The 20,431-nt window shown below is 40.5% G+C and overlaps 2 protein-coding genes across 5 annotated transcripts in view; both read right to left on the bottom strand.

The window, feature by feature from the left end:
* LOC120552555 (protein NLRC3-like) overlaps nucleotides 1-7,018 on the bottom strand; it is a 41,463-nt gene extending 34,445 nt beyond the window's left edge. Inside the window, exon 1 of the mRNA XM_039790706.1 lies at nucleotides 6,982-7,018. The gene's annotated coding sequence lies outside the window, so the exon portion shown is untranslated. The remainder of the gene's footprint in view (nucleotides 1-6,981) is intronic.
* The window catches only part of LOC120552556 (NACHT, LRR and PYD domains-containing protein 12-like), a 50,263-nt gene that overhangs the window by 8,501 nt on the left and 21,331 nt on the right, over nucleotides 1-20,431 (bottom strand). The window contains exons 1-6 of one of the 4 annotated variants that reach the window (XM_039790708.1): nucleotides 16,622-16,700; nucleotides 16,110-16,247; nucleotides 12,101-12,238; nucleotides 4,397-4,494; nucleotides 1,740-3,570; nucleotides 236-409 (exon numbers count right to left, since the gene is read on the bottom strand). In XM_039790708.1, coding sequence (XP_039646642.1) covers nucleotides 236-409; nucleotides 1,740-3,570; nucleotides 4,397-4,494; nucleotides 12,101-12,238; nucleotides 16,110-16,228 — 2,360 coding nt within the window. In that variant the 5' untranslated portion in view covers nucleotides 16,229-16,247; nucleotides 16,622-16,700. Of the gene's footprint in view, nucleotides 1-235; nucleotides 410-1,735; nucleotides 3,571-4,396; nucleotides 4,495-6,981; nucleotides 7,059-12,100; nucleotides 12,239-16,109; nucleotides 16,248-16,621; nucleotides 16,701-20,431 lie in introns of those variants that run through there. The other 3 variants (XM_039790709.1, XM_039790712.1, XM_039790713.1) reach the window with 3 other exon arrangements.

Here is a 20,431-nt window from a genome sequence, read left to right as displayed (position 1 = left end):
CTCACAACCACAGCAGTTGTGAGGGTTGTCTCTGTAGAAGCTGAAAAACTATCCCCTCTCACATTTAATTCCTCTGATTTTAGTTACTCTACCAACTGTTCAGCCATTTGGAAAGACAAGACATTTGTGTTCAGGTAAATCCCCAAATGTGATTAATCAAACATTCAAAACATCAGTCAAATATTTTAATTGAATATTTATATAAAACTACATATGCTACAGTCAGTGAACTGACCTCAGAGTCTCCAATGGACAGTTTGGACTCTTCAGTCCATCAGACAGAAGCTTCACTCCCAAATCCTGCAGGTTGTTCTTATTCAGCACCAGCTCCCTCAGATGGGAGGGGTTGGACTTCAGAGCTGAGGCCACAACTTCACAGTGAGCCGCTGAGAGTCCAGAGTCAGAAAGTCTGTCATGACACATTTATTATAAAATATGTAACTATGAAAGAGTAAACTTTATATTTACTTAATTTGATGATAAAACAGTTTGACAAATCCTGTTTTGATGAACATTTGCTCTTCACATCGGTTTCAGTTAAACTTTTCTCACTGTGTTTGACATAAAACTCTCTCATACTTGCAGACTTTATTCTTTGTTTTGCTTTAATCTTTTTTATTTTGCAGATAAAAGGAGAGAAAATGTAGTTACAGTACAGGCCAAAGGTTTGGACATACCTTCTCATTCAATGTGTTTCTTTATTTTTATGACTATTTACATTGTAGATTCTCACTGAAGGCATCAAAACTATGAATGAACACATATGGAATTATGTACTTAAAAAAGTTTGAAATAACTGAAAACATGTCTTATATTTTAGATTCTTCAAAGTAGCCACCCTTTGCTTTTTTTGATAACTCTGCAAACCCTTGGTGTTCTCTCAATGAGCTTCATGAGGTAGTCACCTGAAATGGTTTTCACTTCACAGGTGTGCCTTGTCAGGGTTAATTAGTGGAATTTTTTCCCTTATTAATAAAAAAGCAAAGGGTGGCTACTTTGAAGAATCTAAAATATAAGACATGTTTTCAGTTATTTCACACTTTTTTGTTAAGTACATAATTCCATATGTGTTCATTCATAGTTTTGATGCCTTCAGTGAGAATCTACAATGTAAATAGTCATGAAAATAAAAAGGAAACACATTTGAATGAGAAGGTGTGTCCAAACTTTTGGCCTGTACTGTATATCCGTAATGTCTGTCAGTGGTATCTGATTCCATGTCTGTCTTCAGAAAGTTACCATGAGAAAGTCTCTCTCTAAAATGACTTGTAGTTTATGGTGGCTAATGTTGCATTACTGAATCAGTTCATGTAATAAGAACTTTAATTTATTCACTGATAACTGTAAAATACTGCAATATGTTGTGATAAATTCCCTAGCACAACCTCTAAAGTCCTTTATTTTATTAATTTTTACCAGGTTTGCACTTTGCCTCCATCACACAAAAGATAAATAGAAGAAAAAAAACAGTCAAACCAACGAATATTAGAAATAAATACAACTATGTTCATTAACTTGACAGCTTTAAACACAACTAACTGAACAAGTCAACATGTTTTGCTCTCACAGTATTTGAAACAACGAAAGCATGTGTGACAACATACAACTAACATATAATGTTTGTAATGATATACAAGTGGAACATTATTTTAACAATAATAGGAATATTATAGTGTGTATTTGAGGAACTAAATTACTTATCTACATGGATTTATAATGTTAACCACAGCTGGACTTACAGAGCCTTTCTGCAGTTCCTCACAGCTGGAATCAGCCTCAGTCTGCCCTCATGTGATGTTTTGTACTTCCACAGGTTCAGCTCATCCATAACCTCCTCTGACATCTGCAGCATGTAGGCCAGAGCTGAGCAGTGGATATCAGAGAGTTTCTTCTCTGATCTCTTCTCTGACTTCAGGAACTCTTGGATCTCCTGATGGACTGAGTGGTCGTTTATCTCTGTCAGACAGTGGAAGATGTTGATGCTTCTGTCAGGAGAAATCTCATCAATGTTCATCTTCTTCAGGTTGTTGATTACTCTCTGGATGATTTCTGGACTGTTGTCTGTCTGACCCAGCAGGCCTCCTAAGATTCTCTGGTTGGACTCCAGAGAGAGGCCATGAAGGAAACGGACAAACAGGTCCAGGTGGCCATTCTTACTTTCAAGGGATTTCTCCATGGCTCTCTTCAGGAAGACATCCAGAGATGTGTCACTATCACCAGCATCATCATCCTTAATCATGAATGAATAACTGTTCTTGGATATACAGTCTTCTCCCAGGAAGTCATCCAGTACCTCTGTGTTGCTGTTGGTGTAACAGTGGTAGAAATAGACTGCAGCCAGAAACTCCTGAATGCTCAGATGAACGAAGCAGTAGACTGTTTTCTGGAAGATCACACTCTCTCTTTTGAAAATCTCTGTACAAACTCCTGAATACAGCGAGGCCTCTGTGACATCCAGACCACAGCGCTCCAGGTCTTCTTGGTAGAACATGATGTTTCCTTTCTGCAGCTGTTCAAACGCCAGCCTCCCCAGCTTCAGAAGAACTTCCCTGTCAGCCTCTGTCAACTCCTGTCGACTCATCTTATGTCCCTCATAATACTTCTGTTTCTTCCTCTTTGTCTGAACCAGCAGGAAGTGTGAGTACATGTCAGTCAGGGTCTTGGGCAGCTCTCCTCTCTGGTCTGTAGTCAACATGTGGACCAGAACTGTAGCAGTGATCCAGCAGAAGACTGGGATCAGACACATGATGTGGATGCTCCTGGATGTCTTGATGTGGGAGATGATTCTGCTGGACAGCTCTTCATCACTGACTCTCTTCCTGAAGAACTCCTCCTTCTGGGCGTCAGTGAAGCCTCGTACTTCTGTTACCCTGTCAACACACGCAGGAGGGATCTGATTGGCTGCTGCAGGTCGGGAAGTTATCCAGACGAGAGCCGAGGGAAGCAGTTTCCCCTTGATGAGGTTTGTCAACAGCACGTTGACCGATGACTTCTGTGTGACATCAGAAACAACCTTCCTGTTGTTGAAATCCAGTGAAAGTCTGCTTTCATCCAGGCCGTCAAAGATGAAGAGAACTTTAGAGTCAGCGAGCTGCTCCGCTGTGACCTTCTGCAACGTTGGATGGAAAACTCGGAGCAGCTCGAGAAGACTGTACTGCTCATCTTTGATCAAGTTCAGCTCCCTGAATGAAATAGGGATCACCAGACTGATATCTTGGTTTTCCAAACCCTCGGCCCAGTCCAGAGAGAACTTCTGCACTGAGAAAGTTTTTCCAACGCCAGCGACACCGATCGTCAGGACGACTCTGATGCGTTTCTGTTTGTCATGTAAGGCTTCAAAGATGTCGCTGCACTTGATGGGAGTTTTATGGAAGGTCTCTATCTTGGAAGCTGTCTCGAGCTGCCATACCTCATGTTGGGTATTAACCTCTTCACTCCATCCATCTGTGATGTAGAGCTCACTGTAGATCCTGTTGAGGGATGTTCCACTTCCTGTTTCATCAATTCCTTCAGTCACACATTCATATGCCCTCTTCACACTGATCTTATGTCTATGCTGACTACCATTCACTAGAAAAGAGACAAAGGTGAGAGACAAAACAAGAAAAGGTTTAGAATCTGGTGATTATTTTTATTATCAATATGAAAACGATCAATATCAGAAGATATAAAGGAGTAAAGGTTATAAAGTATGCATCCCTTCTTCAAGGAAAAAATAAGGTAAACTTGTTTTTTTTTTCTTCTTCTGATTGTTAATAATGTTTTTATATTTAAAGAGAAACCTCAGAAATGCTCCTTTGTATCTTAGCCTCTGACTGTGTCTTGGTTTAGAGGTTTGATTGACAGCAGAAGAGGCGGAGCCTCAGCAGCTCGTCTGCAGCTCTTCATCTAAACAGCTCACTGTGGCTGAAAACTGTTAAGCTACAGCCATGACTTTATTTTGAGGGAGATGACCATCTCAGGTTGGTCCCTGTTGATCATGCTACAAACTAGAGCTACAACAGCTCAGCACAGTTTTTCCTGCTGTGAGGCTGAAGTAGAAATGTATGTATTCATGGCTTAGCACAACGCAGCACAGAAAAAAAAATGGAGAAGACGGAAAAAAACAATATAATGTAATGATATGTATAATTATCTTAAAGGTGCACTATGAGTTCCTGCATGGTTAATTAGCATTAACAGTTAATTAGTTAGTCATGACAGTTACGGAAACATGGGGGGAGGGGCGAGCTTGCTCTGTTTTGTTTGGTATTTACTTGGAACGTCAACAGAAGTGACCATGCAGGAACTCATAGTGCACCTTTAATTGTAAGTCGTAATGTAACAAAAATGTCACTGTTTTACAACAAATTGTTTTGAAACATGAAGACATGATCACACAGATGTAAAGACTTACTTTGTACAGTGCTGCTCTGACCGGCTGTCTGCAGCCCAACTCTGGTTCTGGATTTGGACAGATGCATGTCCTCAGAGACTTCACTCCTCTTCCTCTCTCTGTGAAGACATTTCTTTATCACTCAAATGATTGTAGATTTTTGCCAAAAAATATCAAGATTTAAACAAAACTGTCTCAAAGCTCAGATGTTCACAGAGAACAGCAAAAGTGTCATTACTGTTCTGTTTGTTTGAATTAAGTCTGTAATGAAAAGTTCCTTTTATTAACCTCTCCTGCTTTTCCTATCTGTCTTTTTAGACATTTAGTGATCTGCCTGTAGTTTGTTGATTTATTTTTTATATTCTTAACGTCATCTCTGTTCTTATTCTTAATATGTTAAGTGTTGTACTTTGAGAGCAAAGATTACCAGAGTCAAATTCCTTGTTTGTCTTCGCAAACCTGGCCAATAAAGCTGATTCTAATTCTGATTCTGATAAAAGTCCTCCATTAAAGAGAGCTGATTATGTCCTTTACTGTTTCAAAGTCACTTTGGCAGGTTAGCTAACGCTAGCTTACTAATTCCACCAAGCTTCCATGCTACAATATTACATTATATTACATTACATGTCATTTAGCTGACGCTTTTATCCAAAGCGACTTACAATTAAGTGCTTTCAACTGTGAAGGTTAAAACTCCAGACAACATGTAATAATTGCAAGTACATTAGCTTTAGATAAGCAAAGCTACAAAGAGACATATGAAAGTGCAGGTTCAAGAATATATATATATTTATTTATTTTATTTTATCCGAAGTAGTAGTCGGAAGAGATGTGTTTTTAGCCTACAGCGGAAGATGTGTAGGCTTTTGGCATCCTGATGTCGATAGGGAGCTCGTTCCACCATTTGGGAGCCAGGACAGCGAACATTTGGGATTTCGTTGAGTGATTAGATCTCCCTCACGTTGAGGAGGCAGCAAGCAGGTTGGCTAATGCAGAGCGAAGTGGGACGGGTTGGGGTATAGGGTTTGACCGTGTCCTGGATGTAGGCTGGGGCTGATCTGTTCGTGGCCCTGTATGTAAGTACTAGTGTACTGTATGAGAGTACTAGTGTACTGTATGTAAGTACTAGGATACTGTATGTAAGTACTAGTGTCTTGAAGCGGATGCGGCCAGCAACTGGTAACCAGTGAAGGGAGCGGAGGAGCGGTGTAACTTGGGGAGGTTGAAGACAAGTCAAGCTGCTGCGTTCTGAATGAGCTGCAGGGGTTGGACAGCACATGCAGGCAGGCCAATCAGGAAGGAGTTGCAGTAGTCTAGACGTGAGATGACTAGAGCCTGAACCAGAACCTGAGCCGCTTTCTGCGTTAGAAGGGGACGTATCCTTCTGATGTTATGCAGCATGTATGTATATGATCGGGTGGTTGCAGCAATGTTGGCAGTGAAGGAGAGTTGGTCGTCAAGTGTCACACCCAGGTTTCTAGCAGTCTGGGTGGGGACTACCACAGAGTTGTCTATTGTTATAGTCAGGTCTTGGGTAGGAGAGCCCATCCCTGGAAGGAAAAGGAGCTCAGTCTTGTCAAGGTTTAGTTTCAGATGGTGTGTGGACATCCAAGAAGAGATGTCAGTCAGACAGGCCAAGATATGTGCTGCGCCTTGAGTTTCAGGCTCAGGAAAGGAGAGAATTAATTGGGTGTCATCTGTGATAAGAAAAGTCGTGCGACTGAATGACAGACCCGAGAGAGTTGGTGTACAGAGAAAAGAGGAGGGGACCCAGGACTGATCCCTGAGGAACCCCAGTTTTGAGTGGGCAAGGTTCTGAGCTAGATCCTCTCCAAGTTACCCGGTAGGTTCGGTCTGCCAGGTAAGATGTGAGCAATGAGAGCGCAGAGCCTGAGACACCCAGATTCTGGAGTGCCGAAATGAGGGTCTGGTGGTTCACTGTGTCACAGGCAGCAGAAAGGTCCAGAGGTCCAGAGAGAGAAGTCGTTGTAGCGATGTGAAGCTACTCAGTGACAGCAAGGAGGGCATATTTGTATTTGTATTGTTTTTAAATAACATTACTGATAGCAGTGTCCAAAAATAACTTTTTGACTCACTGGTCAAGTTGGCAGGTAGATGAAAAAAAATCCACCAGCCAAGGGTGTTTTTTACAGGCCAAAATATGAAATTGCATTTTTTTTGTAACATATATCACAAAACTTTCTGGTTGGGGTTGCAGGTCCTGCTGGTTAATCATCCATTTTAATTGTGCTTTTTTTTGGGAAGCATGGTTTACTCCTGCCAAAAATTGCCACATACTAGCTAATTATTTAGCCTGAAGTAAACGCTAGCCATCAGATAACAGAAGAGACTTGGTGGCTGCTGTTATGGAGTGTGTGTCGGCCCGCCCCAAAGAAGCTCCGGAATGCAGAAGGCAGAGGAACAGAAGAAAGTAGCTGCTTTTACAACCTTTTTGTTTACTTAATTGCAATAGCAATTGCAATAAGATTAGATCGTGCAGCCCTAGAAACATCTGCACTTCTAGTTCTGCATCAAAAATATTTAATCTTACTTTTATTTTGTCTTCATCCTCATCAGACCTGCTTAGAGTAAAAATAGTCTCTTACTTTGTGTCTGAGGGTCCAGGTTCATTACTGAAGAGGGGAGAGATACCTTTGGACTAGTCACTCTTCATAGACAGACACAAGAGATAGATACAGAGATAGATGCAAGAGACTCTGCTCTTTGTCTGTTGTACTGAACTCTGCAAACAAACACCAATATGTTTTTACTCATTACACTTACATTTTTGATACATTCTTCTTCTTTAAAGTCATTTAGGAAGCTCTAAGTAGAAAAACTACCTACTACCTAAAAGCTTGTATTTGTCCTCTTAGGCGACAGGTACTAATAAGAAGCATACAGTAGACAGTAAAAGGATAAACAATGTGACGCCGTTGTTTTCTTCAGAGATGTTGTCCGCAAGGCCAGATGAAAACTAAAAAACGAAGAAATATCAGAATCCATGTCATTTCTTGCTTTACAACATATATAGCGTTGTCAGTATTAACAAGATAACCATATAATCACTTAGATAGATGTGTTTTGAAAAGCAAACTATATCATTGCTTAGAGTGTGTGTGTTGAAAACCCCCAAAAAATAACATATATCTTGCTTATATATTAATCTGTCTTTTGCTTACATACTGATCTGTTTTTGCATTTTAGGACAGAAAGAGCTTTCTTTAAGAAACTGTAAGGTGTAGGAAAGTACCTAGACAGATAAGAAGAGCACAGGCAGGAGCTGCGGCCTTGATGGGTGCATGCAGCTGTGTGTGTGTGTGTGTGTGTGTGTGTGTGTGTGTGTGTGTGTGTGTGTGTGTGTGTGTGTGTGTGTGTGTGTGTGTGCGTCCTGAAGGTATCGTGTGGCCATACACAGCACACGAGCTGTAGAGTTCATTAAGTTCATTATTGTAATGTTATTTGTGAAGTGTTTCCTACATTACCTTACAAGGATAGGCAAGCACATATAGTACGTCCCGTTTGATAACTGTTTTCTGTGTATAAATATGAGTGTTTTTGCCAAAAAGTGCCCTTCTCTCTTAGTTTTACCAGACGCTCTCTGCGTTGTGGGGAAGATTTATTTAACCTCTTCGACATCGAAGAAGGAGATTACCTGCTCTTTTATGAGTGTGGAAGAGACAGGGCCAGGAGGAAAAGAGAAGCGGCTTTAACTACCGCTGTTAGAGCGGAGGCCTTATCTTTATTTGTATTTTTAGCTTTATTTTGTAGAGGACCACTTGCTTTTAATTTCTGCTTTTGTCACAAAATAATAAAAATCACCTGAGTCTGATTTTAGACTAGGGGAGCCAATCTTTGCCAGTTCTTTTTTTTTTCTCTGGGATCGTACCCGCGTCTCAAGCGGGTGGGGTTTCTGGGGGTTAGCGTGCTCTTTAACCGCCCCGTGGAGAGTTGCCTCCCGGTCGACTTGGACGCACGCAGACCTCCTGTTATCTCCTAGTGGGAGTGCATTTCCCTATCCCGCGCCTGGTCAGAGCCTCTGAGCATCCCCTTCTCTCAGTCGCGACCAAGAAGGGCAAGGCCGCGTCCGGAAGGGACCTCCGGTGACCCTGGGAGGACGGCTAACAGACCGTAAGTACTAAAGAAAAATCATTGGTTTTAAAGATCCCCTCGGGCAGTGCTTGTCATATACAGGGGATAAGAGCCCGTGTTTTTGGGGACGTCTGGTGTAGTGTGTATCTAATCTCTTGTCTCCGCCCTCGGGTTCCCTGATCCGGGCGAGGGCCTCTCCTTAGACGGAGGGCGTGTGTGTCTCTATAAACTAAATTAATCAGGGAAGCGTCAAAAGCAACTCCTTTTAGTATAGGTCAAAACATCCGCGCCCCGCTGACGGGCAACTGGCGTTCGTCCGTACGGCAAAAGAGGGCACTAGTAGGACCCGGGGGTTTGCTGAGGGGAAGGCAATAAAAAGGGGTTTGCTCGGCCACAGCGAGCGACGCGACGCCTCAGCGAACTGCCACACCGGTCTACAGAGACCAGTGAAGTCTATTAGAAGCACTTTTCCAGTGATGGCTGAGCGTGCAACTGAGGTTGGAGAGAGACAACGTAGATGTGACGTGAGCAACCTGTCTGAAAGTGTGAAGTCTTCTGGTAGCTGTGCCGAGAGAAATCTCAATCATTCCCAATCTTACAGAGACGGAGAGCGTAGGTATATGTAAGGAGATAACATAGACACAGGCTAATTACTGATCACTAACATGCTAGTTAACATTAGTAATTAAACCTAAACAGCTACCGTGAGTCAAAACTGCCTGCGAGCTTCTCCTGTACTATACGGTGATTTATCTACTATGCAGCAGAAAGTCGCACCGTCTGACCGCCAGAGGTGGGTAGTAATGAGTTACATTTACTTGAGTAAGTTTTTGAAAAAATTATACTTCTGGGGAGGTCAGTGACTCAAATCTGTTCGGTGTGTCCCGTGCCGTCGTCAGTCTGGGGGGTCTGTCGGCGTTCATTTTGGCCGACCTGACATGTTCAGTCGGAGGGGGGGGGGCAGTCAGGACTCACCCGGGAATGACGAGCGGGATGAGCGTGACTAGAGTCTCTTAAAATCTGATTTATTTATTTTTTGTTGATCTAAAATGAAGACAGATTCAGCAACTGCATCACAGCCTATTTCTCTCTTCAAATGTTTTCAGAAACACTTTTTTGCGGTGAACTATTTTAGTCCGATATGAGATTGTATTCTGAACGAGCCGCCACGACAGTCTGGCTTTGAATTTCCGGAGAAAACAAACCCACGTGATGCGTTCGTCCAATCAGCTGCCGGTTTTCATTTCTTGGGCAACAACACAGAGTAGCGCCGCCTGCTGCTATGGAGACGTATTAAGTTTCTCAAGTCGGTGTCTCCTCAGGGTGTCCCGGGGCAGTTTTTTTGGACCTCGGGGGACCCGACTGATCATCTCGACTGATCATCTCGACTGATCATCTCGACTGGCTTTTCTGTCAACGGTCGGCCATCGGCTTAATGTGTCCACACCTTTACTCCACTACATTAGGCTACAATGAGGTCGTTACTTTTCTTTTTACCTCTTTGGTATTTTATGCGTCACTGTTTTTATCGCCCCCGCGTACGCCTCATTTTAGATTTTAATGTTTTATTTTGATAGGGAGAGAGAGACTTCCGCTAAAGGCTCTACCACGTGACTGTGTTTCACCAATCAAACGTAGTTGTGCAGTCTCGTCACGTGACGATACTCAATCTCAGCGGCGGGACGGGTTAGCTTTACAGTCGTAGCAAAACAAAAATGTCAGAATCAACTGTCGGCAATGCAGACACAGACAAGGAGGAACAGCCCTGGCCTCATACTGAAAGCATGGTTACTTTTGTAAAAGTGCCAAACAGCAGCTACAATACCTTGTTCTAGTTCTGCCTGCAGAGTCTGGTAAAAAAAGTATAAAGGTATGGAAATTTGTGTTACTTGTGCTTATTTATTTTTTATTATTTTATTGATTTTATTTTTTAAGTACCTGAATTTACCTGGATTATTTTAATTTAAGATACTTTGTAATAAATTAATTTCAATTTTTTGTATTGATTGGATGAACTATAATTTGCCTAAAGATGATTATTTTGTATTTTTGTCTGTCTGATTGAATGCTTGTGTTAAAAAATTAATCGGACGTTACTCAACAGTTACTCAGTACTTGAGCACTTTTTTACTCTTACTCAAGTAATTATTTGGATGACTACTTTTTACTTTTACTTGAGTCATATTATTCTGAAGTAACAGTACTACTTTTACTTGAGTACAATTTCTGGCTACTCTACCCACCTCTGGACACCGCCTACCAAAAGCCTGGGTCTGCTGAGGTTTCTTCCTAAAAGGGAGTTTTTCCTCACCGCTGTCGCTAAATGCTCACTCTTGGGGGAATTATTAGAATTGTTGGGACTTTATAAATTATAGAGTGTGGTATAGACCTACTCTATCTGTAAAGTGTCTCGAGATAACTCTTGTTAGGATTTGATACTATAATTAAAATTGAATTGAATTATGACACAATTGTAAGTCTATTTTTACAAAAACGGTAATGGAGCCTTTCATACATTATCGTGTTTCTTTAAGAAATAAACAGTGGACAAATAGAGTCTTTAAACGCTTCAGATGTAAAGTTATTCGCTGTCAAAGTGACGCCAAAATGAATGGGAGTCAATGGAATGCTAACGGGAGGTGATGGCTTATTAGCATCAAAATGGCACCATAGGAGGTACGCTTTGTGGAGGCTGGCTTACCCATTGACATATTGATAGGAAGATGGTAGAGGTGTGACGAGATCTCGTCCCCACGAGATCTTAAACGTGACAAGATTTCTCGTCGAGGTAAAAAGTGTCTCGCCATCAGTAGGCTACACAAGTGCAGAGCAGCAGCCTTGAAATTAGCATTACGTTGCTTAGTTACGTTGTAACCTTGGTTCTCCGAGTGAAGAGACTCTCTCTCCTCCGTACATATTGACTAAGTAACATTGTAACTGTTAGTTTTACAGAAGAGAAGCCAATCATTTCAGTTTGTGGCAAAACCTTTCAGTGCTCAGTTTTCATTTTGTGACTTTTGATTGAATAAAGGACTATTACTTATTTCTTCATTGAAGTTTTCAGTAAAACAGAGTTAAAGTCTCGTCTCAATCTTGAGAACCCAATCTCGTGTCTCATCTCGTGAGCTGGGTGTCTCGTCACACACCCATAGAAGATGGCACGAATGATTTATTTTTGAATGTGCAGGGATCGACAGTTGCAGATTCTCAGTTGCCATTGGCAACAAGATTGAGTCAATTGGCAACCATTCAGTGGCCTCTGGTTGCCCCCGTTTGGCAACCACCTGTTCAATATTTGTGTTTTTTTTTTTTTTTTTTAAACATAAAAAAAATCAAAACTTACAAAAATGGAAAATCTTATTTTAAAATAAGTCAATATTTTATTTGGTTGTCTGCTTAAAGTTTAAACACTACATTTGTGCGCAACACGTTTCAGCTGTTGTGCGACCGCTTTCCACACACTCGCGTTTGCATGCGTGTTTGCCAGGCAACGCAATTTTCTGTTCACCTTAACGGCTCATGTTAAAATCCGGTGCTAATATGGCACCAGTGGTACCAGCGGTATCTAGCTACCGGACGGAATAGCAATGCATCATCTTCCATGTTCAGCTGACAGTAAAAATAGTCACTTACTTTGTGTCTGAGGGTTCAGGTTCATTACTGAAGAGTGGAGAAACATCTAGGGACTTCATAGACAGACAGCCTGATACTAAAGACTCTGCTCCGTCCTCCTCTTCCTCCAAATCACTCATCTTCTGATCTGAAATCAGTCTGAAAGAAAAACCAAAACACTGACTGTGAGCTCACAACATGAGAATGAAGACAAACAAGTTTGTTCAAGAGTCACACGCAAGACTGGGAGAACAGGATGCACACAGTATACACTATACACACTACAGTGCACACACTTGAAACTTAGAGTTCCCTTCCTGTAATGGGTTCTTTTACAAACTTACGTATAGGACTAATATTCTTCTAAACATCTGGATTTAAAAAATTGTCTGTCACACGATGGAACACTTTCTTTGGAAAACCACATCTGTAGTGTATTATGGGGGATTTCAAAGTGAGTTATAATGCATTCATAGTGCTTGATGACTACACTCATAAACATGCACAATGCTTTCTGATGCTGCTATCAACAGTAATAAAACATTTTAAATGTGACTTTTGATGAGTTATAAGCGGTGGTGAAGTCTACGTCCTACGCAGGTATACGCAATAAGGAAGCTCCAGCATTTTCATATACCCACTTAAAAATGTGCAATGATAAGTAACAACATTGTTTTGGGGCAACACTTTCACTTTAGCCATTTGTTTATCGCAAATACAGGTTGAGTAATGTTACCGCAAACTCAACAAACGCTTTGGATCATGCAGAGAGACTATTGTAGTATATCCACTACAATAAACTAGACTACACCACTGGTTATAAGTTAAAGTGTCGTACGGATTATTAAACATTATGGCTAGCTATACTCATACATAAACAACTCAACAGCATGTTGCAAGTGTAGTAAAGACTGATAGTATGCTATAGTAGTCCATACAGTATCATAACTTATCACTGTATTTGTTAAGGAAAGTGAAGTTGTATTGATGCATCTAATAATGTTTCATTGTGTGTAGTAAGTAAAATAAAATGCATTTTCATACAGTTGAAGGAATCTATCATTAGTGATTATTACGCGAGACGCCCCCAAAGCACTGTGGTAACGACTGGAATAGAAAAAGGAATCATTCTGAAGAAAAAAAAAAAAGGAATGAACAATACAAAAATGAACAACAGGAAATAGAAAAATAAAACTTAATAACCCTGACAAATATAATCTCTAGTGGCAAAGGCACATCGCCTTGTACAGAGTGATGTAGTATTCAAATTCTAATCATAGCTTAAAGGACAATCCCGCTGCAAAATGAACCCAGGGGTTAATAACATATGTGTATACGTGTCGACCGATGTTTTCATGCTAATTGAATGTGTCTCTAGCTTGAAACAAGCTAGCGCGAACCGGTGATTAGCTCGTAACGCTAGCTTTCGGGGCAGAGGGTAAATCTCTATTTCTACACCACTAACAAGGCTCAAAATAGCACCACACTTCCACGGTAACATAATGAGGGTCTTTACACTTTGTAAGTGTACAGACAGTTTACATGTTTACATGTAAACTTTCTGGCATTGATCTTGGATCTTGGATAACAGTCCTGATCAGTCGAACGACGAACGTCGTGCAACCAGTAACCAGTAACATAGCTCAAACACAGCGTTCGTGATTCGACGGCTAATGACTGTTTTCATGTAAACATGAATGGTACTGTCTTTCTAATCTATCTTTTTAATAAACTTGTATGCTTACAAAGTTCTCAATGCTTCGGTTTACATGTAGAGAGCCTCATTATGCTACCGTGGAAGTGTGGTGATATTTGGAGCCTTGTTAGTGGTGTAGAAATAGAGATTTACTCTCTGCCCGAAAGCTAGCGTTAGCAGCTAATCACCGGTTTGCGGTAGCTTGTTTCAAACTACATACACGTTCGATTAGCATGAGAACAGATCCCAGAGAACGGTTGACACGGTACCCATGTGTTATTAACCCCTAGGTTAATTTTGGGCCGGAATTGTTCTTTAATATTAATCTAAATGTTATTTTATTTACAGATTTTAATTATTATTTAAGCTGATGATTATTGTCTCTATTTATGGATTGTTTAGTTGATAAAAAGCCAGAATAAAAGACCAAAAAAGTGTCCAACAATATATGGTGAAGAGAATCTAAGCTCAAAGGTTCACTTACTAATAATTCAACTCTTTCTTTTCTGGATCACTGACTACCTGACAGAGAGACCACCGTTTGTCCGTCTGGACCGTGTTCTGTCTGATGTGGTGGTGAGTGGTACGGGGGCTCCGCAGGGGACTGTGCTGAGTCCTTTTCTGACTTCCAGTACAACTCAGAGTCATATCACCTACAGAAGTCTTCTGATACCACGGGCAATTCAACTTTTTAACACTTCATCACTGAGTGTGAGATAAGACTCATAGACATCACCACTGCACTAAATGCACCTTGCACAATAGGTTTATCTACATCTTTATCAATACTAGTGAAACAGCTTTTTTTATTCCCAACTTGTATATATTTTAAATAGTTGTTCTTGTATTGTGTTCTATTATTATTTCATATATATTTTAGCCTATTATTTAATGTATATTCTGTATGTGTGCTGTGTGTCTGATATTTTGCTGCTGCAACACTGTAATGTCCCATGTTTTTGGGATCAATAAAAAATCTGTCTGTCTGTCTGTCTGTCTATCTATCTATCTATCTATCTATCATCTATCTATCTTTCAGATACATCTCTGAATCATTAGTCAGAAGAGCTTTGAGCTTAAACTTCCTTCATTATATTTGAGCAAAGCTTCTCTATAAATGCTGTTAAAAGATGCAATAAGTAAGCCTTCTAAAACTAACTTTCTGTCATATTTGCTGAAACTGCCCCTATGTTCCAGTAGAACTACATGAAGCTGGTCATTTAAAAAAAATAATCCAGCTCCTCTGGCTCCACCTACATCTTGTAGTGTGATTTGCAAAAATCCACAGCTCCCTGTTCAGATGCACCAATCAGGGCTAGGGAGGGGGGTGTCTAACTGCGTGTCAATCACTGCTCCTGCACACGCATTCATTCTCCCTTGTGGGAGGAGGGGCTTAGGAGACCATTTGGGCATTAGCAGAAAGGGGGGAGGGACTGAGAAGTTGTTGATGTTCAAATTATTTGGCTAAGTCCTGGATCTTCACAATCCTACCTACAGTGGCTTTAAACAACACTATGAAATGGAGGTTCTAAGGTGTTTTGCTGCAGAAATACAATCAGTAGTTTGTGGCTATAGAACCCCAAAAAGATTGACATTCATTTGAAACAGTGTCTGCACTAACAGTTTTGCATCATGAATATAAATCTTTTAACAAAACATTTTGCCTTCATCCTCAATGCATCATCTTCCATGGTCAGCTTGTAATGGCAAAAATTACATTTAAGCATAATTCCTTGTATTTTTATGTTTTATTTCTACTTTAATTCTCTCACAAATGCTGAAAGAGTTTCTCATTCCCACATGCAGATTTTGATTCTAACTTTGTGAGACATCCAGTCTGGAACAAAATGTGAGCACTGTTTGTCTGAACAGATAGGGGGGGACAAGGTCACCCTAAAACTATCTCATGTTTTCCCATGCCAGTTAAGATGTAACTGGGGGGTGAAAGTCGTACCGGGAGGAGGAGGTGAATGACTCCAAGATGTCTCTTGTATTTCTCTGATTGTCTTCATGTGTATCAGATTGCCTGTAAGAACTGTAGCGTCATAATAATCTAAGTGCGTGTGTGTGCTGTCACTCTGAAGATGCATAAAAGCCTGGTGTTCTTGTTCACTCATTTGAGAAACTGACTCCACACTGGGCTGCAGACTTTTGTGAAATCATGTTGATCCTATATTTGCAAATATATATTTTTTAATAAAATACAAAAACCCAACTTGGTTTTAGTCTCAGTCTGTCTTATTTGTTTCAATTTACTAAACTCTGAAATTCCCCCCCCCCCCCATGCTGCAAAGGAAACTTCCACGACAAGCTGACGGTAAAATAGTCTCTTACTTTGTGTCTGAGGGTCCAGGTTCATTACTGAAGAGGGGAGAGACATCTAGGGACTTCATAGACAGATAGCCTGATACTACAGACTCTGCTCCGTCCTCCTCTTCCTCCAAATCACTCATCTTCTGATCTGAAGTCAGTCTGAGAGAAAAAAACAGAAACACTGACTGCGAGCTCACAACACAAGAATCAAGACAAACAGGTTTGTTCAAGAGTCAGCAGGACACACACACACACACACACACACACACACACACACACACACACATTATAAACTATACACACTACAGTCCAATAAAACCATCCAGCACTCCAGCTGGTCAGTTTTCTTTACATCTGTGTTGCCATGGGTTACAGCAGGTTTAATCTGTATTATTCAGCCAATCACAACTTTGTTTCCGGATAAATCAAACGGTTAAGTTAATTCTTACATTTCTTTCCTCTACGGTCCACAGGGAGAAGACTGATTGAGAGAAATTGACAGTAAAATAATAACTTGTTGGATTAACACTCACCCTGCCTCAGCCTTCAGTTTTTCTCCTCCTGCTCTGTTCTGTCGACTCAAAATGAAGTCTGAACTGACTGAACACTTTCAGTTTGTCAACATTGCTCCTCCCAGTTCTTCTATGTACCTGCATCAACCTATCAGTGCTTGTCCTTCCCTCCTCATTTACTGTGTGTGTGTGTGTGTGTGTGTGTGGGTGTGTGCTCACACACCCGTTTTAAGAATCTCTCTTGGCTTGAACAGGTTGGATTAAAATGAGTTTTGTTTTCTCATCCTAATGTTGAAGTCATATACTGTAAATAAATGTAGTTTCAAACTAAAGTACTTTTTCTGTAATGTTTTCTTTTACTGTCTCTGTAAATTATCGCGTGGTCTAGACCTACTTTATCTCTAAAGTGTCCTAGGATCTGACACTATAAAAAAGTATTGAATTGGAAGTTATTCTGTCTGTTGCACGATAAAAAAAGACTAAGCTTTTGCAATCCTTTATCATAATCCAAACATAGATGGTAGCCAAAAAAATGGCACATCCTCCACCTCAATTTGTAAAATATAATAAAATATATTGTTATACTATTTATATTTATACATACTGATATTTATCCAATATAAAATTCCAATATTATACAAAAAAATTGGGAATATTTTGCTTGTGTTTTACAAAAAGAGCGAAGATATTTCCAGGAACGTGGATTTTGAAATACAGTTAAAGTTACGTGTTCAGAAACTTTAAATTTCTAAATGATGCTCGGGTTTTGAGACCATCCACATTGTGGGAGTTACCCAGCCATGGTAACTACTTTCCAGCTTCCACCAGGAGCATCGGTGGGGTTAATGCTGGCTACTACATCCTGGGGGATTCTGACTATCACTTGCAGAACTGGCCCTTAAAACCATTCCATGACGCTGGACGGCTCACAGCAGAGCAGAAGATTTACAACAAGAAAATCTGCAGGGCACTGGTTGTTGAAAATGCTTCTGGTAGACTGAAGGGAAGGTGGCGTTGCCTTATGAAAAGAAAGGACTGTGATGTAGAACTGGTGAGATCTATGGTGCTGACTTGCTTCAGGGGACAGGCAGCTAGCGTATAGTGAGGAGAAGTTTGCTATATGTGACAAAAAAATGAAGCCTAAAAAACGCGTCTCATCACTTAGAGCACCTTTAATATATTGTCGTTTTTGAAGTTATAAACAGTGTACACTATTGGAAATGACTAATATTCTAATATGAAGCCATGATGAAAGAAACATTCTTTAGTTAGTAAAAAAAACGGGGTGTTATTGAAAAAATGTGCAAACACGCAAATAACTATATACATAAGTTAGGATCCTAAATAGCAAAATACAGTGTCCAAACATTAAAAGCAACTCCTTTTTTTGTGTCAGAATGTAACAATATGTAATAAAGTAAGTAGTGCAAAGAAAAAGGTGGAGCGGTAAGGTGCACAGTTGTGTGACGCTATTTACATATATAAAAAATAGAGGTAGCTATGGTTTGGTGTGAAGTAATGATATTGCACAGAATTGTCAATATTATAAAAAGTATTAAAATGTTAAATATTGCACAGTATGTTGGTTTCTACCAACATACTGTGCAATATTTAACATTTGTCTGGGGGTTGGGGGTAAGTAAGTAAGCTTTATTTATATAGCACCTATCACAGATAAAATCACAAAGTGCTTCACAAGCAACGAATATAACAATTTGAAAAACATCATACAAAACATAAAAAATGATAGCTCAGTCAACTGAAAGCTTGTCTGAATAGTAGTGTCTTCAGCTGTTTTTAAAAGAAACAATAAGCGGCCCACGCCCCCGGCACGGGCAGGGCGGTTGCCACAATTTGGAAAGCAACTGCCGGAAAAAAAGCGTGGTCACGCGTTAGTTTAGTGCGTTTTGAGAAATAGGAGATTTGACCTAGGAGGGATAAGAGTGCGGAAAGAATAGTAAGGGGTCAACATGTCTCCGATATGTTGAGGCGTCTGTCCATGTAGGGCTCTAAAAGTTAAAACTAAAATTTTGAAATCAATTCTGTAGGTTTATCAGTAGGTGAACCGTCTAGTCCTGCTTGCTGTGCAGCGCCTGCACAAGCTGGCTCAGAGTCCCAAGGAAGGCCTGATTGAAGGCAGCAGTTGCTGCCATCTCCTCCCTTCTCAGGGCTGCTTCTTCGAACATCATCCTCCTGTTCCCGAGGTCGTTTTCTCCGGCCTGGACAAAAAAGAAAATGGTATTCATATTGGAGCTTGCGAAAACTCAAAAAGAAAATGTATGCAAGTATATTAATGTAAGCACAGACAATAGACCCCCAGACTCCAGACTAGAAGAGTTGGCTTTTTCCCTTAATATGATGCTAAACTGGTTGCCTTTGCACATAGAAACTTAAATCTGCATGCCTGTGTTGTCTTCAGCTATCAGACATCTCATCTTTGTGACATGCCGTTTTACATGCGATTCATGTGTGGCCACCATGTTTGCTTTTTCACACAAGTAAAAAACACAGTTGTACAATAATACTCCTAATACTGTCTACTGTGCCTACTGTGCATAGGAGGTACCATGTAGTGAGAAAACGCCTCTTGTGGACTGTGTAAATACCTCCAGAACAGCTGTAAGTGTTGCTGAAGGACTTTCTGAGTTTTTCAAAGATCAGCAGAAGATTTGCTGCTTAGCTCTGTCACTTGAATTTAAAGATATGATTTATGCTAGGGTGACCATATGTTAATTTCCAAAAAAGAGGACACTTGACAAAAAAATAAATAAGCACAAGTAACACAAATTTCCAAACCTTTATAGGCTACCTTTTTTTTTTTACCAGGCTCTGCAGGCAGAAGGTAATGGAGCTGCTGTTTGCCACTTTTACTAAGGTAAATATGCTTTCAATCACAAAGGTGGATCACTTGTTATCGGGTTCAATCGCCGTGGTAACTTATGCTGGACGCCTAACCTGGTCGGGAGCAGGTTATGTTGGCGATCAGAGATCAACTGGTGTAAAAGCACACCTACTAACCAATCAATACTCCACTGATAACGGCTTCACCGTTCTTAGAAGATCAGGTGGAGCTCGGTGCGCGGAGAGAGAGGGGGAGAGAGAAAAAGAGAGGGGTGCGCTCATACAAAAAACATTTAGAGACCGACAGCCCCGTGTGTAATGCGCACAGCGGTTTGAATTATGTTTTTTATATTTTTTATTTGCTCTCACCATCGCTACCTCTAGTGTTGCAACTGAAATAAAAGGCTAAAGCAACGGCAGCTTATGGAAAGTACAAGTGTAACTAGAAAATGCATTTCCTGCAGAAAATGCGTGGGAATGCTGAATAGCTGAATTGCTAAAGCTAACTGGATGAATAGCTCAAATCCGTACGAAGAAGTTGAAGTAGTGAGAATAGTTGAAAAAGTGGAAATCATTAAAAAGTTCAAAGTTGACGCTAAACTGAATTGTTGGCTATAAAAGTTGAAAAATGACAAAATATGTAGAACATTGTGAGGTCTTTAGCTGAAGCTGAAGAATAGTTGAAACACAGCTCTTACTGACAGAAAGAGGAAAGAAGAAAGAGGACAGAAAGAGGAAAGAAGAAAGAGGACAGAAAGAGGAAAGAGAGTGAGAGGACAGAAAGAGGAAAGAAGAAAGAGGAAAGAGAACAGAGGATAGAAAGAGGAAAGAGGACAGAAAGAGGAAAGAGGACAGAAAGAGGAAAGAGGACAGAAAGAGGACAGAAAGAGTAAAGACTACTGTTCATATTACTGCCTGTAGTATCTGTATAGACTACTGTTCATATTACTGCCTGTAGTATCTGTATAGACTACTGTTCATATTACTGCC

The sequence above is a fragment of the Perca fluviatilis genome, chromosome 22 (assembly GCF_010015445.1).
Source record: "Perca fluviatilis chromosome 22, GENO_Pfluv_1.0, whole genome shotgun sequence".
NCBI classification, from domain to species: Eukaryota; Metazoa; Chordata; class Actinopteri; order Perciformes; family Percidae; genus Perca; species Perca fluviatilis.
This window is presented reverse-complemented; position numbering and strand designations above follow the sequence as displayed.